This window comes from Solanum tuberosum, unplaced genomic scaffold (assembly GCF_000226075.1).
Source record: "Solanum tuberosum cultivar DM 1-3 516 R44 unplaced genomic scaffold, SolTub_3.0 scf00008, whole genome shotgun sequence".
Lineage (NCBI taxonomy): Eukaryota > Viridiplantae > Streptophyta > Magnoliopsida > Solanales > Solanaceae > Solanum > Solanum tuberosum.
Window position 1 is genome coordinate 3,559,898 of NW_006238934.1, and position 23,423 is coordinate 3,583,320.

A 23,423-nucleotide genomic window follows, 5' to 3' on the forward strand; every position below is an offset into this window, starting at 1 on the left:
CTCCTTGCTATAGATAACTCTTCATCTGTTATGTCTGATGCATCCTATGTTATATACAAGAAGGAAGAAAATTGAAAATTATAAATAAATTTTGTCGAGATATAATATAATTAAGTAATTAGAAATTATATTTCCTATAATCATTTTTAGGTAAAAATATAATGATCACATACTTCAATATATAATATCATAATCGGTAAGAAGTATTGGAATTGAAATCTCACTTTCACCCAACAAGAAAACATATATTCTACTAGACTACTACAAAAATGTAAATTTTGTCGAAAATTTATTCGTCAGAAAGAGTATAATTTTTTGAAATTCAACTTGAAGTTGAATTTTAGAATAAAAAAATCTCAAAAAAGCCGTTTTCACAATTTTTCACTCTAGAACACTTGCAAAACTTCAACAACTCTAATCTGTATTCACATTCAAACACAACTTGCAATTTTCAGATATCATTTTCAACTTAATAATAAGTATATATACTTTTTTTTTTAATTTCACAATTTTTATCTTCAAACGCTCACTAAAATTTAAATAATTTGTTTTGCAAGATAGAGAGGGAGGGAACCTGGGCTGGTAAATCAAAGTCAGAAGTTTCATCAATGGATTCCTTGAGAATTCCTGTAATTAGATAAATAATTATTAGATTAAATTATTAATTAGGTGTAAAATGCATAATAACATCCATGTGCAAATTTCTGATTGGAAAAATAGGTGAATTGCATTCTTTTTTAGAAGTCAACACAAAAATTACTCATCAACCCATCTTAACTCATCTGATCTAGACGACGAGTTCTCTGAGTTTAACTGAATTCATTAAATTTTCGATTCAAATTACATATGCATACACACATATAATTAAAAGAAAGTACACATATAATAAAACAATAATCATTATAAAATCTATCGACTCTAAATTTTAAATCCATGTATGCAAAAATATATATTTTTTGACAAGTACGAATTATGAAATCTCAGTTCAAATACATACAAAGACAAATATATTAAATAATTCTTCCTATCTGTTTGAGTTGTGATGAATAGAACTATTCAAAGTTTATAACAATGAAAGATAACAGATACTTCGTAGAATTAATTCGAACACTATGTAGAAAACTTACTTGATGATGAGGCAGTTGAAATGATAGTAGCAAAGATGAACAATAGAAGAAGATGGAAACCAATTTTTTGCACCATTTTTGTCTTTAATGATCAATTAATTTTAGCAGAACAAGACAAGTTTTCAGAAGTTTTAAATTGTGTGATTTAATTATATAGAAGTCATAAATATAATTTAATAACAAAAAGTCAACTTCTAGTTCCTTTCATTAGATAAGAAATCACCTCCCAACAACCACAATATATTTAAAATTTTGGTAGACTTTTTTCCCCACTTTCCTAAATTAATTTTTTTTATCACATAGTTAGTATGACATTTTTATAATATTTGGACAGCTTCTTCAACAAACTGGCACCACTAATTAATTACATGTTAATTATTCATAATGGTGACAACGAAGAAAAAAATTATGTTGTTGAAATGTAATGTTATAAATTTTAAGAATTAGGTTATTAACTCATAAATTTTAAATTCTAGATCCACGTATGATTTTGGTTCATCTGACAATATTGTTGGTGGAAGAACAAAAGGCTAATTTTAGCAACCTAGTGTACAAAACATCCGTATTAGCAAAATTCAAAGAAGGATCGTATCCCAAAAAGTGTAATCAATCTGGTAAACTGTCTATCTTGATACAAATATTAATGATTGTTTTCATAATTTCAACACGTAATTTATGAGTTACATGAAAGCAATTTTATTTTTTGTATTAAACTCGATTATCCTTTCCCAGAATTTGAGTTGAAATAAACTAAAATATCTCTTTTGTAGTCTGTTTGCTCCTTCCTTAATCCTTATCAAGTACATTCTCCAAGTTTTAATATCCTTTTCAAGTAGGTCATCAAGAGAATTATAAATTAAATTGACATTATAATTACTCTATACCAAAGTTATTTTATGAGTATTTTTTAAATAACTAATTTCAAGTCAAAACCAAACATATCAGAACTATCAAATGCACGAACAATACTTTATTAATAAATAAAAAAAATACTTTGTTCAAACAATTCAATCCATAATTTTAAACTTCAAACTCAAAATATAAAATTAAAAAAATAGCTTTGAGAGGTATTTCAAGAGAAATAATAACAATATCTACTCACAAAACTTTAATATTATTATTTTTTGGACAATAAACTGTGAATTATTACCATTCCATAATGAAATATTTACAAATTAAAGAACATCTAAAGTCCTAGCCACCTTCTAGGAAGATTGCTTAGTAGTTAGTACATCTAGACTCATAGAATTATAACCAATCAACAAACATAAATTAAATTAAAACTAAGTGCAAAGTGATTTAGTATCATTTATACTAGATATACGTATTCTTTTTTATACTAGATACATTTTGAAATACAGATACATGGGAAGAGAGTCGAGCGAGAGAGTGAACACGTATCTTTTGATACTAGATATATGTATCTCTGATACCAGATACATTCTAAAATATAGATACATAGGGTGAAAGGCAAACGAAAGAGTTAGTGTATCTTAAATATATGTGAATCACGCTTGCATATAGTGTATCTGGAACAAATTACACTTAATTTGACTCACATGTATCCGAAATACATGTATCAAACGAAGTAAATATGGCACGAAAGATAATTTTAAAACTGAAGTGGAAGAATGTAATGAAAGTATAAACTAGTGGGATTTACGTTGTTTGCTCTAGAAATTTTTCCTAAAGGCCTACTAAAACTTGGGCCTATTTCTGGTCCAAACTCTCAAATGGGCCAATCGGGTTGGATCAGTCCAGTTGCCAAATTGAATTCTGTCGTTAATTACAAGGTTTATTGGAGACAAAAACAAGAATGAATTTCATCGAAAAATAATGAAAAAACTTTAAATTTGTTAACTGGGTTTCAAATTTCTTGGTAGAAAAATGGATGTTACGTTAAAGATATCATGTTTGTCAATTAGTATACCCAAATTTACACAAATTTCTCGAATTGGTTCGTTTTCTACAACACCCAATTTGAGAAATTTGTCTAACAATGTCATTTTGGGATCTCCGTTAACACGACGAGTAAGTTGTTTATTTGAATTGTTTCCAATTTTCTATATGATACTCTTTCTTAATTCTTCAATTTTGTTGTTGTTTTATGCTTTCTCGATCCCATTTAGAAAAAAAATCGAAGTTAAGCGTGCTTGATTTTAAGCGTTGAATTACTGGAGAAAATGATAGCTAAATGAGCTGTTTGTTTTTCCTGGGGTTTTCATTTTCTGGGTGAGGTGGGGATTGGTTAGGGGAGTAGAGGCGGAGCTAGGATTTTGAGTTCGGAGTAATAGGAAAACGGCAGATTATTGTGTTCTAGATAAATTTTATATATATGAGGTCTTGGCCAAAGCTACTAGGTTTTGCGGATTCTGTAAGCAGAAGTGTAGCTCCGCCCCTGGAAGAACACAGATGGAGCTAGGATTTAGAGTTTGGAGTTCTAGAAAAAAGGCACTTTGTTGAGTGTACATATTAAGTGAAAAATTTAATATAAATATGAGGTCTTGGCCAAAGCTACTAGGTTCTGTTTAAACCGTAAGCAGAAGTGTAGCTTCACCTGGGGAGGACACAAAGATATATAGAGGTGGTCATGTATTTATAAGTGATTAGTGTTGCATATAAAGGACAAATATACAATAGTGAACACAGTGGCGCGGAGCTAGGAGTTTATACTAGGTATTCAAAAGTAGCATTTTTTGAACCCCTTCATCACAATTTTCTCTTTATGTGGATTCCACAACTTATAATTAAAAAAAGAATTGTTTTATAACTTTTCGATGAAGGGGATTCAATTCTTTAACCTAACTTTGTGATTGGGTGAATAGAGCTTTCTAGTACTGGGGGGAGGTGGCAGATTAATCTATAGGGCAAAAACGCTGTGGTTACAGATGTTTGTGTCTAAAAAAGAGCCTAGTGAATGAACAGATCTAAATATGGAGCAATATCAGCCTGCATACGCCTCTGTGGGTTTTATCCTTTTCGATTGGAGTATAACTTGTATATAAGTGCTTCAAGATTAGAATGGCGAAGAGCTTCTTGAAACATTGGACAGATTGTGTAAAGGTTTCAAAGGAAAACTAAGCCACAATGAGTTGTAACTTAAGAGAAACCCGAGCCACCCTTTGAATCAATACGTAACATGCCCATCTCATGCAGGGAAATTTTTTTCTAGTACAGAACATGTGTTAGACTAGATGTAACATAATAGTGTATGTATCAGTGTCCCTACCTCGGGTGAATGTATCGTATACGTTATACGGAGCAACCATAAAGTTTTGTCTTTATGTATGCTTCCAACTTCATTTCTCACATAGAAGCAAATCCCTAGGATTTGCATCTCTCTTTGCATTCTGCAAATGATTTATACATGTGCCTCAACTTTGCAGGCAATGCCAAATGCTGTTGGTGATGCTCACAAACATATAAGCAGTCTTGAATCTCTGTTTTGCTATGATAAATCTGTACCGGAGGAAAGAATTGAGAAGCCAATTGGATTGTCCTTGGCCAAGAAGAATACTGGAGACAATCCTCATTGTCCCGAGTGTGAAGCTAAAGGTGCTGTCCTTTGTGCCACCTGCTCCGGTTCGGGCCTATATGTTGATTCTATAATGGAAAGTCAAGGGATAATCGTCAAAGTTAGATGCTTAGGTAAGTTATTTTCTTCCTTCATTTCCTTCACCTTCAAATTTCCCTCTGTCTTTGTCAATGTGTGCTGACAAAGATCTGGAAACGGCCAGATATTTTACTCTTCGACTTTGGCCTTGCAGGTTGTGGGGGTTCTGGTAACATAATGTGTTCGGATTGTGGAGGTCGAGGTCATCTTGGACTTGCTTGATCCTATCGGTTTGATTGTGCTTGTTTGTCATGAATCATGACGTAGGCTTTGGCTTTGTCAGGTAACATGAAAAACGTGGAGTTCTTACACATATTCAAGAACAGCTGATTCAAACTTAACTTTGTGTATCAGTTAATTGTTTTTGCGGAAAAATAACGTTATCAGTTAGATACCGCGAAATTTCCTTTTTAGTTTATCAGTTTTTGTTCTTGATTCTTATCAAGTTGAACACCGAAGAATGTAGTATATTTGAATGGATGTAAAACAACTTGGAGTTTTCAAGGGTATAGTTTGCCTGAAACAGTCCACATTAATATCCATGCACTTTCCTTGTTAGTTTGAGAATGAACATGGTTCACATTTGAGTTTGTTGTCAACTGCTACTTGAAGATTCAATACTTGGCTGAATGAATACCGGGGCGGAGCCAACGTTATAGTGTTCCGTAAAATCCATTAGCTTTGGCTCAAACCTCGTATTTGTGTTCAAAATTCATGACATGTATAAATAATCTATCTAGAACCCAACAAACTAAAAGGTTCGTGGTCCAGAGTGCAGACCCCATAAACTAAAAGTCCTATTTCTGCCTCTTCAGTCTTGAGTAACAAACAACATGCCCAATGTAATCCCACAAGTCGGGATCTCAGGAGGGTAGGATGTATACAGACCTTACCCCGAACCTATGTGGGATCAAGAGATTATTTCCGATAGATCCTGGTTCTTTCCAGTGGGAAGATGTTCTCGATGAATCTAAAGATCCTTTGGATCAAACACTTGCATCCACGAGATCCCTCAACTTTGTGTCTTCTCCATCTTATAAATAACTCCGTTCAACATATAGATAACTCCGTTAACACAAACTCTCTCCATCAATCGTCAAAAATAGAGAACGCTATAACGTTGGAACCGATATGATGGTTGAGTTAATCAAGATCCTCAATATGAAAAAGGGAGGCTTCCCCATTCTTGTTTTGTTCTATTGTGTAAAAAGAACAAAATCCAATTCAGATACAAGGGAATTATGGTTTGGTTTGATTTGTATATTTAACAATTCACCTATACTTTTGTCACTGATACGGGTTGAAGCTTGTGATGATAAAAATAAACGCGATCCGAGATCATACAGCTTTCTAGTCAATTTGCTCCGGTAAATCAATAGTCACTAATATTTTCTCCCAACTACCAACAACATATATCAGACAGGAGCAACTAAGAAAACACATTCAAGTCGTTCCAATCATTGATCAATGAACCATGTCACTAAATACAACACACTTTCTAGTCGCGGTCAGCATCTTCCAGTTCTTCATCCTCGGGTACACCACGAAGATAGAGGACATTATTACATCTGCAAATGCAAAACAACCAAGGTTAACGAAGAGAAGTTACATGGATTTTCATTGAGCAGCAGCTATTTCAACCTTGGTGATTTCCATGATGCAGTTAATTAAAAAACAGATAAACAAGTAAATTTGTAAAGAGGGCTAAAAAGATCGAAGGTTACTCTCTCAACAAGAAATGGAAATCTCTAAACAAAAAAATGAAAACGATGCAACTTTGTATGGTCTAAGTTGGTTATTCCAGCCATCCTCTAAAGGAAATGGTGCAAGTGATCCAATTAGAGAATGGTATTGCAAGGAAGATGGAGCATGAAATCAAGTTCGCGGGTAAGGATTGAATTAGTTAGCAGCAAGAGACTCTTTTGAAATGCTATGAATGTCCGAGTACTCACCCATATCATGGGGGCAGCAGAGAAAATACAAGTACATTATACAATTAAGTCATGATGGTCGAATATTTAACAATTTATGGTTTCCACCATGAGACATCCAACATGTAGAAAGATGCCAGGCAAAAAAAAGAGTCTCCATCTTTCCACTTCGAAAACGAACCAAATGTGGGGAAAAAATTAACAAAAAATGTCAACCAGGGAAGGAATAAATGAAAGCTCCATTTTCAACTAGGCATGTCTCTTCAGCTTTATATGCCTTGATGCAGGCAGAATAGAGGGCAGGGGGAGAGAGGGATATGTTTACTAGGTTTTTTTAAATACTAACTAACAACCACAGGCTGCCGCATGAATTTCAAAGACGGTCCAAATATCAAGATCAAAAGTCAAAGCCATGAAGGTACCTAATCAGGATCTCTCCAAGAGAGCCAGAGCTTACTCCATCAGTGAATTCTTCTGCATTAGCAAGCTGCAAAAAGAATTAAGCAATTCCAGAAAATTACACACAAAAATATGCACGGATCCAGAATTCTTTGGAAAAATCATGTTACTGGGAGATCATGATAACTTCTTCAGACAATGAATGTAAAATGCTTTGTCTTTTACTGCATATTGTATTGTTTTCTACCTGTTATTTTTCTTATTTTAGTAGTAAAGCCATTTGTAAAACAATACTCTCCTCCCACAGTCAGGTTTTTATGTAGTCAGAGGTACATGGAGCTATCCTTATCCAAGATAACCTTCACATATGCAGCTATTCAGTAGTATGTGTTGCAGACGGATGAATTAGTTAATTATTTCCTACTTCATTACAAGGTAGCAGACTATCTTTGAAATGATCTATGCATTTCTGCAAAATTGATGGGTCAGGCTTGAGCTGTTTGTACTTTACTAAAATATAAGGCACAATAAGTTCGTGAATTCAAATGTAAAAATTGGATGGCATCCTGAATGCATCTTCAGGTTTGAATATAAAGAAAGAAGAACAGAGGTTTACAAGATCAAATGCAAAGTTAACACGATTCGTCCTAACAGAGTTTGATATTTGGACAAATTCTTTTCTATCTGTTTGCAAAAGGAAATCCTTAATACAATATAATAAATGTGGTGATCTAGATAGCAATTCATGCCACTGATGGATAACAGTGAATGGTTCATAATATAGAGTTTAGCATATCACAAGGATATACATGCACATACATCCACTTAATGATGATGTTCTTTCAGACAAATTGATTATACAGACAAAAACTCAAATTAACAGTAGTACCTGCAAGTTCATGTATGAATCCACAGAGACCAAATACCCTTGAAAGAGAAGACAAAATAAATGAGCTTAGTTAAATAATGAATGCACAAGTCTAGTTCTCAAAAACCATAATGAATAACATAGTGTTAGGAATCAGCAAGTCCGAGAAGCTGAGTACCTTTGTACTCTAATCCCCACTTTAGCTTTACCATCACATGCTTTCCAGTCAAATTGTTCAAAAAAGGCTTCGGATTAACTGGTACTGTCTGCAATGACACAATATTATAACATTTTCAGAAAAAGAACTCAAAGTTTCTAAATATAGCGTGATACTCTACTCTTATTTCCATCCACACATAATGAGTAAATGGTACAACACCATGATGATTATATTAGCCAAGATACGAACTTCTGTAATACACTGAAGATTCACAGTACCAAACACTTATGAAATATGATGCACCAATACTTTATACTTGGTAATTCTGCTAGACAAATGACAAGCTTTTCAATCCACCTCAAATTAAATTAACTCATTCATTCCAAAATTCGATTTTAAATACTTAAAAACAAACAGAAAGTACTATCCTCATATCAAATTAATGGAAAAAAAAAGTACCTTTAGGAGTTATGGTTATATTAGCTTAATATGAATCTCGGGAAGCAAAATGCTAAAACATTGTGGATCAAGAGCGTTAAATATGCAAGACATACAACACATATCGCAAGCTTATGATCCATAGCAAACAGTAAGAAGTAACAATGCAACTATCGAGCAGCAAATTCATACATAATTTGTAATAAGCTAAAAAGTAAAATTATATCACCCGAAAAAACGCTGAGGAATACATAATTTGCATAAATACAGTTTGCGTAGCTGCAGTACAGTGTTCACAAAGCAAAAAACTTGTCAAAAACAAGTTAATTAAGGCTTGAAGAAAGAGGATAACATCAGTGAGCAGCACAATTGAAAACAGCAGATGAAAAAAAAAAAGACGAAGAAGAACAAAGAAACAGCACAACAAGGAGAAGAAGATAAAAGTCATAAAACAGCCATTGAAGAATGAGATCGAATACTTACCGCCATTGAAGCTTTTCGAGGTTTAGGGTTTCACAAGAAAGGCGAGAAAAAAACTAAGTATGAAAATGGTGAGCTATATGAATATGTATTCTCCTCGTTGGGCCTCACAAATTTTAATGGGCCAAACTCCAATTAAATGGGCTTGACCCATGTAAGGTCCAATCTTAGAGTGCCACATATAGCCCATTTTGGAGCAACTATTTAAGCCATGTCTTGATAGTGAAATTTTGCAACGTTTAATCATTTCGAAACAATTTCAGATATTAGAGATCGAAATTATAAAAAATCGCATCGATTATAACTCATATACATTATTTAATTTTAGTTATATAGACATTTCTACATGAATTTCAATCACAAATAGGACATGACTTGAACCAATTTTTAATGAAGTGTGAAGTCAAATCTTCTTATAACGTATGTGTACAAATCAAAAGCCCAATACAAATAACAATTAATCTTGAATTTTTCTTTGTTTAATATGTATATCATTTTATACCCGTATTCTTATTTAATAAAAGGAAAATCTTATCAAAAAATAAAATCGCTTGATCTTATATACAATTTGCTTTTTACTAAAGTTTAAGAAGGAAGATACATATTGCTAATTTAATTCTAAACTTCTTATTTTATTATTAATGAGATTTCTACATATATTACTATAATTTATTTCTGATCAAAATTATTTTAAATAATCTTCAATTTTATATTAAGTCAAAGTGCATTGTACAAATCAGGCATAAATAATACGACAATAATAACAATAATATAATCAATATAATTTATAAATAGAAATTACAAAAAACAAAAAAATGCATAGACTACCTTATTCCTATCTCTAGAGATTAAAACATTATTTACATATCAAAACATATCGAAAATATAATAAAAGACTTAAGAAGCAAAGAACTCATGGCAAAACACAATAAATGCATGACAAAATATTTTGAATAATTATTTTATTTTTAATATAAGGTATAATAATGAATTAATGATTATTTATTTTGGCTAATAAATAAGGAAAACAAAGTTAAAAAGAGAAAGTGACAACTATGAACTGCTAATTGAAGAAAATTTTGAGCTTTAAAACTCGAAAAACAGAAGAAAAATCGACATCAATTGATCCAGTGATCGACTGAAATCTTCAATTTCTCTGCAAAAATGAGGTACCCATATGAATAAATTTCAATAATCTGCACTTTTTTTCTCTTTCTGGGTTGTATTGTGTGAAAATTTTGAAAAAAAATAATCTGTGCAGTCGTCAACCAGAAGTACTTTGGGCTCAACGATCGGAGAAAGTTTACTTGACTGTATCATTGCCTGATGCTAAAGATGTATCATTGAAGTGTGACCCAGATGGTGTTTTTAATTTCTCTGCTATTGGTGTCAATGGCGATTCATTCTCCGTCACTCTCCAGCTTTACGGGAATGTTATTCCTGAGGTTTTTTTCTCTGTTTTTCTGTAAAGTTTTGATTTTTATTTCTGGGTTTTCGTTTATTTTATTGGTTGTGGTAAATTTGTTGAGTTTGATGAAATGGGTTGATGGTAGGTTTATGTTAAAGTCAGTGTTTGCAGGGATTTGTTTGTAAGTGAAAAATGTACAGATATTAGAGAAATCCTAAATTATTGAAAAAGGGTACAAAAATGTAGCAATTGTGTTGAGTATGATGAACAGGGTTGTTAGTATGTTTATATTAGGTGTTTGTCTAGCAATTTGTATATGATTAGAAAATGTGGAGAATCCCAAATTATTGAGTAAGGGCTGTCTAGTGTCCGGTGCACTAAGCTCTTGCTATGGGGTGGGGTTTGAGAAAGGGGTGGACCTCATCATGTCTTACGTTTGTGCAGCCTTACCTTGCATTTTTGCATGAAGTTGTTTCCGCGGCTTGAACCTGATGAGTACTTTTACCATTGCACCGGCGATCTCTTCCTTCCGAAGTATGGGAAAAGGAGGAAAAAACAGTCAACCATAGGGAAGTAAGGGGGGTATGGTTCAACTTTCTTGCCTTTCCCTCAATCTTGTTGTGAGGTTTCAACGAGCTCATTGTACGCGTGTAACTAAAAGTATATATACCTTTTATCCCGAATTACCTACTATTCTCGGTCCCATTGATGGGAATGTTATTGAGTATTGGAATAAGATGGTACAAATAGATTGGGACAGATATTAAGGATTCATATAGCTGACTATAACTAGTTTGGGATTGAGGTGTTGGTTTGCTGAAAATGGTTGTAGTAGTTTCGGATCAGGATGCCTGGTTTATTGCTGTGGTTTCTAATGGGTTTCACAAAGTCAGCATATGGCTTACTCAATCATAGCTGTTGTAACACCTTTTTGCAATGGTTCATGACCAGAGGTGGATCTACATCAAGATAGATCTATCCTCTGCCTTGGGCTTGGACTATATAAATGGATATAGAAGTTTGTCATACTTTTGGGAAGTGTATAAGACCGTGAACCCATTGGCCTATGTTTTTGACTTCAAGTTGTCTTTGCTTGTATTACTTATTCTTCTAGAGTTTGGTAAATGTAGGTAGCTGTGTTTTGCACTGGATATTTCTTCCTTTACAATATGGTTTCAAGGTTAGAAAATCCTCATGGTTGATATCATAGAGTGCTTTCTGGTGCAGCGGTGTAAAACTAATATTGGGTCGAGAATTATCCTCTGCTCAATCCAGAAGGAGCAAAGAGGCTGGTGGCCAAGAATATTGAAGTCTGAAGAGAAGCCCGCTCCATACCTCAAGGTCGATTGGAACAAATGGTGTGATGAAGATGATGAAGAATATTGTGAGTTGGCTGCATATCACTTGCTTCATTAAAATTAAATTAATTTTATGCTATCTTTCCATTAATTGAGGGTGAAAATAGAACAAGAGGACTTAGGTATTTTAATGAATCCTAATGCTGGTAAGCCTCCTTCCTGTTCAGCCAATCTTACTATTGTTTTTCTGTTGAATCTTCAATTTGTTATTCAATACGATCCCCATCCTTCCTCTTTTATTTTCTTTTGCTTTGGAATAGGAGCAAAGTGGCAGATGAAATATTAACAGTACTTTTAGGGTTTTTTTCTTATAGTTTTTTTTCTGTTTTCGGTGTGGAATGTATCATTTGATTGATCAAAATGCAACTTATAGTAATTGGACTGCGGGTTGAGTGTATTAAGTCTGACCATCTCTAATCAAACTTTTCTGGCCTGACTAAAGGAGTAGAAGGTTTGAAACTCGATGGATAATGGACCTCCCCCTCTACCCTACTCCGCTTAAATACCATGATTCTACGTACATCAATATTTGAACACGTGATGTGGGCCTAACCTGCACATTGCACATTTTGCTCTTACCACTAGACCAAAAACCCCCGGGGGGGTAGTTTGCCTAAAATTTTAGTTTTACAATTGATGTAATGTGAAATGATAATGTGCTCCAAAATTAGGCATGCAGGTTTGCATTTTCTAAATATCATTTCATCACTTCCCTCCCTATTCATTTCTCGGACCATAGTGATAATCAAATTCTGTCAAGTTAGTGGTCTTTTACGGCTCCGCATCAATAACGATGAACATTGAACAATACTACATCACCTACTTCCTGCTTCTCTCTCTTCTATGTTGGGAAGACCTGGTTGCATGGCATTCCTTTTCAGTTGTTGGCTAACTCCTTCTCATGTATAACGTTATTTGTTGTATCCTGATATTCTCATAAAGCTAATCCAGTTTTCTCTTCCATGCAGCGGACTCTGATGATGGGGGTGTTGCGGTAATGCCTAACCTGATTTGTTAAATATTATATGCAACATAATGTTTAATTACTTTGATCATAGTTATTTAACTTGGAATATATCTTTCTTTTAGTACACTGGAGATGACGACGAGAGCAGCGATGATGGAGGAATGCTCTGTGAGTTGTTTCCAATCTGATTGGACTAGTTTACATATATCTTTAATTTGTTTTACACATCAGAGACAATGCTATGTTTTTCAGTCAGCTCTCTTTGCAATTCATTAGTATGCAGCTGCTCTCAAATACTTATTCAGCCCTCATTTCCTTTAAGAGAGGAATAGAACCAATTTATTGCTTCTCATTTTCTTGCTTATTTGAACAACTTTTTATACTCGATTGACAGTGAAAAGACAAGAACTTAGAGAGATTGGAAGAAAGGGAGAGAAATGAGAGGAATGAGTGTAGGAGGATAACATTCGGAGCTTAGGTAAACTATAAGGAGAGAAACGGAGGAGGAGAAAACGAGAAAATGGGAGGGACAAGGACAAGTTACTAAACAAAGACTTAAACTTTCGTTTATTCCAACTGGGAAACCTCACGTAGTGAAACTTTTTGTAATGCTAAAAGACATCTTAGAAGCGAGAATAAAATGAACATTCGATAAGTACATTGAATTCACATAACACACATTAGCTTGAATCGTGATCTCTCCCAGTGTGTAAGTTAGTGGCCCTCTGTAACTCTTTTCTTCTCTGCTAGTGTCTTTTTTCCTTCTCCTTGATACACCAGTATCTGCCTGACGTTTTCTTTCTCTCTTCTAAGTTACCAAATCGACATTTATTTAGCTGTTGATTTTCTCGTGTATTCTGATTATTTACTTGCGTAAAGGTAAACAAAAAGTCCATGTTTGCTTGCTCTTTCTGATACATCTGTTTCAATGTCCTTAATTTCGCCTATCCAACTTAGCCAGATAGAAGCAAGTATATATTAGGAGATGGAGTTTTCCCAATTTTGACACTAATTTTCTCTCTTAATTGCAGATCTTCCAGACCTGGAAAAGGCTAGAGGAAATTAAAACCAGCTGCTGAAAAATTTGAAAGAGGCTGATGATCATCAGAGATGTTTAGAGTTTAGTCTTTTAGGAAGCAAAATATAATGACTTTCTTGTTTAAGTATTCAGATGTATAGAGGTTTTTGGAAGACTTGTTTTAAGCCATCTAGTTTCAGCTTATCAGCCTAGGTAAGGAGTCACTTTTGTTAGAGAGTGCTTTACCTCTCAATATGGGATTTCCCGGCACGATTTTGGATTTAAAAGAAGTAGTTCACTTTGCTTTTCTAATTCTTTGTTTTCTTTTCCTTTCCTTTCATGGGCATGTGTTTGGTTATTATGGCTTTGGAAATGTTGTGAAATTACCTTTTCATTTTGCTTTCAGGTTATTGTTACCCTTGTTGTAAACTGATTCTATTGTATTTGCCTTGCCTACTATGTGTGTTTACGCCAAATCAATGAATAGAGAGACGCATCTATTACATCGACTTCTATAACACTGTAACTTAACATGCATTCTCACCTCATTAAATCACGTAACTACAGTATATTTACATAATTTGGCGTAAACACCTGGTAACTAAGGATGAGATTCAAGTGTTCAACAACTGAAGTTATGTACCTATTTGTATTCAAAAAGTGTTTCTTGTTTCAAACATGAAGAAAACAAAAGATATTAATCAATATGGAACATGTACACCTTACAATTGAACTTAAAAAACAACTTATCAAAGCTTCAGGTTAGTCCATATATGAGAATAATGAAGCTGAAATCAATTTCTACCAGTGTAGGAAGCCATATGCCAAGCAGTTGAGGATTTCAAGTCTAGAAGGAACCATGAAGAAGATTACCCCTCTCCCGGTCGTTTCAATACAACTGGAAACATACAATAACTTTGTTTTCATATGTCTCGAAAGCAATTCATACTGGAAATGCTTACAGTAACCTTAAGGAAACTACCAAAACTAAATCCTCCACATAATTCCAAGGTTAAAACTATAAAAATGTACATACAAGGAAAAAGAACTTATCTAGAGAACTAGAGATAGCTAAGGCAATCACACAGACAGCCGACAAGTGCTGCCAGCAGAGGCCTCCAGGGCAGTCTCCTGAACAAGGAGATGAACAGATAATGACTAGCTAACACAAATTTCAATGACATAACGAACACTACGCATCTACATATTCATCATTCGTGCATGAAACTGGATGTTAGACGGGCGCGGAGCTTGTTCTGCGCAGCTGATACTTAGGCTCTGGAAGTGGAACACTCGGTAACACCTGCTCTATCTCCTGCACGTAAAACCATATTAACATTATAATCTGTGAAAGAGCTGAGAAACACAGAAAATGGACGTGACAGAGTTGTCTTAAATGCTCTCTAATTTTGGGAAGACAACAGATCATCAAGAACTAAGCAACAATTATCTTTGCTATTCGAACAATAAATATGACATATATAAAAGTCACATCTGAGAAGGCATTCCAAGATTTAACTTGCAAAAGAAATTCCATAAATTCTTAATTCATGTGATCACAAGCATTCTTAAGGTCCAACTGGAATAAGTTCCTCGACTCTTTCTTCTAAAATAAACCACTTCATTTTCCACCAAAACTGCATCCAATGTCTGTCTTTCTTCCACTAATGGATCTTGAGAAGTAGAGACTGTATCGTCTAGTACATATCTCATTAATGCTTCCTACCATACTAATTGCCATATAGTCTTTGATGCTCTTACTCCCTCTTTAAGTTTGAGGGATGTGTTTAGGCTTGCTTTCAAACTCTACAATTTCTTGAAATTCCGCAATGATCTCCAATCTTTACAACAATGCAACAAAAAGTAATGTGAAATTGTGAATTCATCCGATACAGGGGCTTTGCCTCCCTACTGCCTCCCTCATCTCCTGTTCTCCCATAGACCTCTCCAACCACTCCCTTATTCCCCATCCTATTTGAATAATACCTTCCCCCTCAACTTCTCCTCCATGTACAAATCTTCGTAAAATCTCACATCTGCCCCTCTCATTTCCTCCTTTGCCTTCATCACTGATTCATTGACTTCAATACTTTAGGGGTGGGTGTCGGTCAGTTTGATTTGATTTTGTAAAAGCTCCATTCAATTTTCCAATTTTCAATTTGTCGAATTTGGTAATCTAAATCAAACCCGTAGTAAATTCCATTAGGTTCAGGTTCACGTAAAAATAAATTTACTAGGATATTGTCGGATCAGTTACAAGGAGTTTAATAAAATTTAAGCTAAGTTAGCTGCTTTGGAAATCAAATAGACAAAAGGAAAAATGAAAAGAAAAGTAAAAGTAAAAATAGACTCAACGACTTAGTATAACTTCTTTATCAAAGCTAGCACTCACATGTTCAGTTATGCAGTGTAGACTGCTTCAGGGCTCATTGATATATCAAAAAGGAAAGAGATAGATCTAAAGCTCTTACACTCTCAACATAACGAGTATTGAATGACGGAGAGGAAGACTGCACTAGGTGAATGGCAAGGGGGACCAGTGGACCAATGGCAGAGGCGTAAAACAGTAGCAACAATAGAATGAACCATAGTGAAAACTAAAGACATAGTGAAAAACCATGGGAAGGGATTTGGGAGACAGAGAAAAAGGGAAGGGGTTTGAGCTTCTTCAATCTTCCGAATGAAAATTTGGTTTTGGGCCAAGGCTAAGCTAAGGGGACCAGAAGCTCTTTAAGAGCTTAACAGAACCTTGAAGCCGATCACCAAATTGAAGAACTTAAGTTTGAAGAAAATTAATCGTGAACCAACCGAATAAATGTTCAACCAGGTTTTTTGGTTTTAGGCCCACCCCTCCATACTCTATGAAATTCCTCTTCCTATTCGTTACCACTACCATGTGAAAAAACTTAGTATTACCATTCCTCTCATTTAATCACAATGCCTTCAAATACTGCTTCCAACCAGTCTCTTCCGAAATTGCCAACATAACTATCTCTCGCTTGACCTCCTCCTTGCACTCCATTTCCTTTAGCTCCCTTACCTCTTCCAATCCTCTATTCTCCTAACTCATTCGTCAACTCTGTCGGCTTCATCTCTATCCTTCCAAAGACGACTCCAAAATAAAAACTCTCATAGAATCAATAATGATACATTCAACTAATCGTTGACTCTACCTCCAAAGCTTGTAACCTTGAGCCAACCTGAAAGGAGAATGCTTGCCAACAAAAATGGAATAATATTTGGCTTACCAGTAAAAAACAATATTTGGCTTGTTGATAAGTCTGATGCCTTATAGATCCATGAAAGGTTTGTTTTTTCAATTTGGAAACCCGAAGAGAGCAGATAATTCTAGGTCAAGATCAGGATCACTTCCTTGTTTTCAAATCTTTATTTGGAATAACTTGGTCAAGATTGAAATATTCCAACAAAGAAAGAAGATGCATACTACTTTTATTCTAATACGTATGGATGGAGACCGATACAATCTGCCTTCACTTTCATGCAGATGGCCATCCCTTTTTCTAAAAAAATTTCAAATCTCTCATAAATTCATTCCTTTTTGTTCCTAACCCCTCAAGTAATCCATAAACTGTTAGAACGTTAAGATTAGTGTTAGAATGGTAGAATTTAGAATATCTTGATGAGGTAAATTTTTTTTATTAATGTTGGGAGAAAATCACTAAAGGTAGACATTAGAATATTATAAGAGTTAAGTTCATAAGTTAAATACTATCCCACATTAGGACAAATATCATTTGTACTGTGTTTGACACCTAATAGGTGTATCTTGTACTGATTAGATGATTAACAACAGCAACAACAAACCCAGTGTAACCCCACTCGGGTAGAGTGTACACAAACCTTACCCCTACCTTGGAGATAGAGAGGTTGTATTCGATAGACCCTCAGATTAAGTCATAAATATATCTCCTCTCTTCTCTTATTTCTCACGTGAACAAACTTGAATGTGGTTTGTTTTTACATACAAACATTGCTACTGCTTTCTTCCTTACCCCACCTTCTCCTATTTCGATGAACAAAGGGACGCAAGAACTAATGTAAAATTTCAGAGACTTCCTGATGGTCAACTATTATGCTATTTCCTTCTCCAATGTGAATCTACAGAAAATACCTTCTGCAATCAAAACTGACTGAAGGTGGTATTTTCCTTAAGGGTATTACACGTTTGCAACTATGAAAATTTCTGTGAAGTCGATAAAAGTAATGATTATGTTGCTCGGATTCTACAGATATACTGCTGCACCCATGTCAGAGCCTCCAAAAATACACTATTTTTGGAGGATTTGGAAGATCCGACACACATCCATTGACCTTTTTGAAGAGTCCAGGCAACATATGTAATGGTGAAGGACATGACATGATAAGCAGTGAACTTAACCATTAGATAGCCACTGCACCTTTATGCAACTCAACCAGCAAAATGGCAATATAATAGTTTAAAGGTTTTACAAAATAAAACACAATGATACAAGGAATAAAGTTATAAAACTAGAAGTAATTCAGCACTAGACCCTTGAAATTCATTTTCTTTTAGTATGGAGTAGGGGAGACAAAACAAGACCTAAAATGAAAAAGAGAGGCAGTTTCTTCTCATTTGCATAAATGATCGAAATCATTTTATTTCTGACCTTACTAATTAATATTTACAATGAGAATAAGACAATCATTTCTCTCTCGTAAAGTATGTACTTAAGTGACTGCTTCTTCTCATTGCATAAATGATTAAACTCATTTTGTTTCTAACCATACAAAAAGATATTTCACTTTAAACATGAAATATAATTTTGTTTCTTTTATTTTATGTAAGAAACATTCTTTCCGGAGTTAAAAGCATCACAATGCAGCATTACAAAGATCATTATATGAGAAGTTGTTCGGCGGAGAAGTGAAGAACCTACATGACTCGAACAATATAGGTTTCAACAGTAAACAGTTTAACATAATGTCAGAAATGGTAGTGAAAATTCGTTATGATGAAATTGTGCTACATTTCTTTCAGATTTGTTTCTCATGTGTTCTAGAATTGGAACTTCTTTACACACTTCAATGATGCCCACATCAGTACAAGTAACACCATTGAGAATGCAAATGATACAAAGTACCTGATAACCACACACTCTTGAAGAACCACTAGAAGAATAAGCAAATGACTACCATACTCACTGACAAAGAAAGTAGCTATCACAAAACATACCTTCTGTCTCTTGAGCCTTTCATTCTCTTCTTCGAGGCGTGAAACCTTGTTCTCCAGTTCATGGGTGTAAGCCTGTTGATAAAAAGATAATATTTCAATAGCCATGGCAATGATATACCATATTCAAAACACCACAACATATTTCAAAGTCACCTGCTTCCTTGCTCGTGACCTCGCTGCAGATTCCCTGTTCTTAATCATCCTCTTTTGCCTCCTTTCAACAGTCTTCTCAACCACATCATCTGGTGCAACTCTTTTTCTTCCAAGTGTTTGTGTGTCCGATAATGTGCCCAACAGAGCGGTTGGGGACATTGTCATCTGAGATTCAGGATAAGCTGCATCTATTGTTGGGTTGGAAACAATAGTCAGAGGTTGTTGAACCGAATGGCCGGGCATAAAAACTGGTAGCATGTTCTGTTGTTGTTGCTGTGGCGGTAGCTGATGCATTGCATGCATCTGATATTGTGACCATTGAGCTTGCTGTTGAGGCAATGCCATTGAATCAACCCCTAAAACTGACCCCGAACTTTTCTTCCCCGGAGTCGACTCAGCAACCACTCCAGCCTTAACCAAAAAATCCTCCAGTGTCATCTCACCAAGAGTAGGTTGCCTCTCCTGAGCTTTCCTATCGATACTATCTCTTTTATGCCCTTGCTGAATATCCTGCCACACCTGATCAACAGTCTTCTTGCTCAGATCACTAGTCAGTGTAATACTCGATTGTCGATTCAAAGAACTCCCCGAAGCATCCTGACCATGCTGCAACACCCCGTAATCCGTTCCCCCCATTCCTTGACTAGCCTCCACAGTCCATACAGTCTTAAGAAGCTCATCAAGATTCATACTACTCAATGGTTTCCCCAAATCCCCCAATTGATTCTGAACCTCATCAAGAGTTAGGCTATATAATGATCCTTGCCTAGCCAAAGCATTTGTCTTTGGGTCTTGGGCATGAGCTTGAGCTTGAGCTTGAGTTTGAGTTGCACCAATACTATTAACCCCAACCCCACCTCCACCTCCACCCCCACCACCCTGAGATCCCATCCCTTAAAATCAATTCAATTTTCACACACAAAACAAACTAAAGTTCTAGTCTTTAATGTCTACATCCAATAATTCATCACATCAAAACACATTTGTTCCTTCAGAACCCTATACACACAAATCAAACCCATTTCCCACTACCAGTAACAATCACAAAAACCCCATCAACAGATTCAATAAAAACAAAATCAAGAAACAAAATACCCAGATCAAATTGAAGAAAATGCTAGGGATTAAGGTATAAAAAGAGGGAGAAACAGTGTTACCAAGGAAAATGAAGAAATACCCAGAAAAGGGAAGAGTCAAATTAGCTTGCATGCAGCAAAATCTGAGCCAACATTCATCATCAATGAGAGAACAAAAAACCCAGAAACCATATATGCTCTTTGCTGCAAAAACCTGAGGCTCAATCTAATTCAGGAGAGAATAGAAGCAAAGACCCACATTCTATTCTCTCTTGGAAAAAAAAAATGTACACTCCCTATATAAAAATTAGAAATTCAAGACAACTTTCAAATAGTACTTAATAATTAATTAAACAAATCTTAGCCCTTTGTTTTATATGCTAAGTATAATAATTAGTATATGCCAAAGTACTATTTTTATAAAATGTCTCTTCTTCATTTTCTATGGGGGAATTAACTTAAATAATCATCAATAATAATATATTCATCGTAATACCACAAAGTAAAGTCGGGAGTAATGATGAGACTGCTTCATTCTTAATCAAAAACTCGGATTCGAGCCATGGTATGTAGAAAAATTTATTGGGAGTGCCACCCCAACAAAGTAAAATCAAGAGAACAGAATGTATGCATTGCAGTGATGAGACTGTTTCATCCTTAATTAAAGGTTTGGGTTCAAGTACTATATGAAGAAAATTTTATTGGAAGCATCACCCTCAAATGGGCTCTATAGTACAGGATCCGAATTTAAATGGGGCTCCAAGATGGGTTACGAACACCGAATGAGAAACAAAAAAAAATGTTATTTTTGATAAACAGTTAAGAAAATAAATCATTGGAAGCAATATGAAAAAAAATATATAACAAAAGTGAAGAAATCACGATAAAATACTATAAACAACATGACAAGTCATTCTTAACAATATTAAAATAAAATAATACGATAATTAAAGTCTAAGAAACAACGTATAGAAACTGAACTAAAAGGAACTTGACTAGTCATCACCCTTAATATTTGTTTTGTATATATAAATGTATAATATGTATATACTTTATATATAATTAATGTATATCTTTTTTATATTTAACTACCGAATATAATTATTTTAGTCAGAGCAATTAAATACATTAAAAACTCCTTTTTAAATGTATCAAAAAGATTAGAGTAATTATAATGGTTATTGACTGTTTCAATATAATGTATTTACTTACTTCAAATTATAAATTATCTTATAATAATAGTGTATAGCTAAGTGATTAAAGTACTGATCCATTTTTTTTCCTTTTAAACTCTCACAAAAAGTTTGGATCAATTTAACTAAAAAGAAAGTAACACAAAAAGTTAAAAGATAGATAATGATCAAATTGTTAGTTTATTTTATAGTTAAATAAAAAAGACAGAAGTAAATCAATACAGATTTATTTACTTGAGTAGCCAACCTAGGACAAATAAAAAGGTTTTAAAAAATTCCCACTTTCTTATATTTATTATTAATTAAAACAATTAATATTTTTATGTAAAAAACAAGACATAGGTGAGTACCGACCAGGATGGTGGTGGAGTGGTACTTTAGTGGTGAATTGGGTGAGTGCTTCTTCATTCTTTATCAAATGTCTCAGGTTTGGGCCCTTTTGAGTACGGAGCCGGTTTTATTAGATAACGTTTTACCGTGAGACTTTTTCGAATTAAATTTAAATTTAATCGAATTTCAATACGAATACCAAAAGACATGTGGTGAGTGTGTAAGAAAGTAAAGGGGCCCATAGCATTCCCATATTTGGCACTTAATTTTTTTACTTTCTAAGTTTACAAAACCAAGGCCACAGAGACCTGGTCTGTGCTGCTTTACTCATCTTTTTAGGCAAAGTGTCTTATTTTATTTGTGAGAATATGTAACATGCTAATGTGACTTGGCAGTGACCATAGGTGGTTGGAGTGTGTATTTCTATTTTTAAATTTAAAAAATAACATAGCCATCATCTAGTAATCAATATCGACTCAATTAATTCAGATTCGTAATTTGTATCGTCTTGTAGAAGAGAAAGTGCTTCTTAATAAGGATCAAGATATACATATTAAGTGGGATTTTTAAGCTCAAATACAAAATATGAGTCAAAGTGATTATTATGTTCTGCCTAATTTGTAAACGAAAAATTGTAGGTTTGTCCTTGACTCGATCATTAGTCTCTATCAAGAATTCTTTTTGTTCCAAAGCTCAAATTATCTACAATAACATACACAGTGTAATTTTATAAGAGGGATCTGAGAATAGTAAAATGTATGCAGACTTAATCTCTATTTTTATGGAATAAAAAGATTGTTTTTGATAGAATCTCGATTGAAATAAAAAAAATAAAAAGAATTGAAGCTATTAGACTTTTTATTATACTTCATAGTTTGGATATCATTTGGTGGTCCACTACAAATTGTTTGGGGGGAAAAGGTTAATTGCTTCTTTTATCATTACCTAATATGGAAAGGATTTTAACTTGTTCATACATGTCACTTTTGAGTTTTGACCATTTCTAATTAAAATAGTACAATCCACCATGTATAATAATATTATGGAAACTTGTGATTTTAGAATTAGTTTATATATTTGGACATTTGTACAAATTAGCACAAAGATTTATTTTTATATATGTTGATACTAAATATAGACTTTCAAATATAAAAGATGCCGACTGAATATCTATATGGAAAAAAAGACAAATATACCCTCGAACAATCGTAAATGGTATGCAAATATTCTCCGTCATACTTTTGGGACATTGGTGTCTCTGCCGTCCAAAAACTAGAGCATATATACCCTTTATACTAACAGACATACACGTGTCATAATTTTATCCACCGATTCGACTTTTATCGACGGATAAGATTGCGCCACGTGTCCCTATTTAGTCTTCCGTTAGAGTGAAGGGCATATATGCTCTAGTTTTTAGACGGCAGGGGCACCAATGTCCCAAAAATATGACGGAGAATATCTTTATGCCATTTACGATAATTCGAGGGTATATTTGTCCTTTTTCCCTATCTATATTAACACGACTCTTTGTTTTGATTTTAAAAGAAAGATAAAGTATGAAGTATGAAACAAAACACACACAAAAATGTGTGATAAGTATAAAGTATGAGACAAAACACAAAAATGTGTAATACAATATATGACGTTAAGGAGTTACGACAATTATAGTGCATCACATTTTTCATG

At 34.2% G+C, this 23,423-nt stretch overlaps 4 protein-coding genes across 4 annotated transcripts; 2 read left to right on the forward strand and 2 right to left on the reverse strand.

Annotated features, from left to right (window-relative positions):
* The first annotated feature begins 2,938 nt into the window (after nt 1–2,938).
* Nucleotides 2,939–5,311, forward strand: LOC102599970 (uncharacterized). Its single transcript, XM_006339148.2, has 3 exons — nt 2,939–3,158; nt 4,514–4,775; nt 4,895–5,311. Exons 1-3 carry the CDS (start codon nt 3,015–3,017, stop codon nt 4,960–4,962), a joined length of 474 nt encoding a protein of 157 aa, XP_006339210.1. The 5' UTR covers nt 2,939–3,014; the 3' UTR covers nt 4,963–5,311.
* A 720-nt stretch (nt 5,312–6,031) lies between these two features.
* Nucleotides 6,032–9,087, reverse strand: LOC102600295 (probable small nuclear ribonucleoprotein F). Its single transcript, XM_006339149.2, has 5 exons — nt 9,020–9,087; nt 8,117–8,204; nt 7,960–7,997; nt 7,094–7,158; nt 6,032–6,308 (listed from the first exon to the last, which is right to left on the reverse strand). The coding sequence occupies exons 1-5, from the start codon at nt 9,023–9,025 to the stop codon at nt 6,239–6,241; spliced, it is 267 nt and encodes an 88-aa protein (XP_006339211.1). The 5' UTR covers nt 9,026–9,087; the 3' UTR covers nt 6,032–6,238.
* Nucleotides 9,088–10,044: 957 nt separating this feature from the next.
* LOC102600626 (uncharacterized protein At3g03773) lies at nt 10,045–14,081 on the forward strand. Its single transcript, XM_006339150.2, has 6 exons — nt 10,045–10,185; nt 10,278–10,461; nt 11,652–11,808; nt 12,751–12,776; nt 12,872–12,917; nt 13,781–14,081. Exons 1-6 carry the CDS (start codon nt 10,181–10,183, stop codon nt 13,813–13,815), a joined length of 453 nt encoding a protein of 150 aa, XP_006339212.1. The 5' UTR covers nt 10,045–10,180; the 3' UTR covers nt 13,816–14,081.
* Nucleotides 14,082–14,606: 525 nt separating this feature from the next.
* On the reverse strand, nt 14,607–20,507 carry LOC102600966 (ABSCISIC ACID-INSENSITIVE 5-like protein 2). The gene is made up of 3 exons (XM_006339151.2): nt 19,136–20,507; nt 18,983–19,054; nt 14,607–15,082 (listed from the first exon to the last, which is right to left on the reverse strand). Exons 1-3 carry the CDS (start codon nt 20,024–20,026, stop codon nt 15,002–15,004), a joined length of 1,044 nt encoding a protein of 347 aa, XP_006339213.1. The 5' UTR covers nt 20,027–20,507; the 3' UTR covers nt 14,607–15,001.
* Nucleotides 20,508–23,423: the final 2,916 nt, after the last annotated feature.

Excerpts from the sequence above, each read along its gene's own strand:
- LOC102599970 (XM_006339148.2), top strand. The coding sequence starts at position 3,015 with ATGGATGTTACGTTAAAGATATCATGTTTGTCAATTAGTATACCCAAA. Across the intron at positions 3,159-4,513 it reads GATCTCCGTTAACACGACGA|GCAATGCCAAATGCTGTTGG; the intron begins GTAAGTTGTTTA and ends TCAACTTTGCAG. Across the intron at positions 4,776-4,894 it reads CGTCAAAGTTAGATGCTTAG|GTTGTGGGGGTTCTGGTAAC; the intron begins GTAAGTTATTTT and ends TTGGCCTTGCAG.
- LOC102600295 (XM_006339149.2), bottom strand. Across the intron at positions 7,159-7,959 it reads ATTCATACATGAACTTGCAG|CTTGCTAATGCAGAAGAATT; the intron begins GTACTACTGTTA and ends TTCTTTTTGCAG. Across the intron at positions 6,309-7,093 it reads CTTGGAGAGATCCTGATTAG|ATGTAATAATGTCCTCTATC; the intron begins GTACCTTCATGG and ends TTGCATTTGCAG.
- LOC102600626 (XM_006339150.2), top strand. Across the intron at positions 10,462-11,651 it reads ACGGGAATGTTATTCCTGAG|CGGTGTAAAACTAATATTGG; the intron begins GTTTTTTTCTCT and ends TTTCTGGTGCAG. Across the intron at positions 12,777-12,871 it reads CTGATGATGGGGGTGTTGCG|TACACTGGAGATGACGACGA; the intron begins GTAATGCCTAAC and ends TCTTTCTTTTAG.
- LOC102600966 (XM_006339151.2), bottom strand. The coding sequence starts at position 20,026 with ATGGGATCTCAGGGTGGTGGGGGTGGAGGTGGAGGTGGGGTTGGGGTT. Across the intron at positions 19,055-19,135 it reads GGTCACGAGCAAGGAAGCAG|GCTTACACCCATGAACTGGA; the intron begins GTGACTTTGAAA and ends TTTTATCAACAG. Across the intron at positions 15,083-18,982 it reads AAAGGCTCAAGAGACAGAAG|GAGATAGAGCAGGTGTTACC; the intron begins GTATGTTTTGTG and ends TTTTACGTGCAG.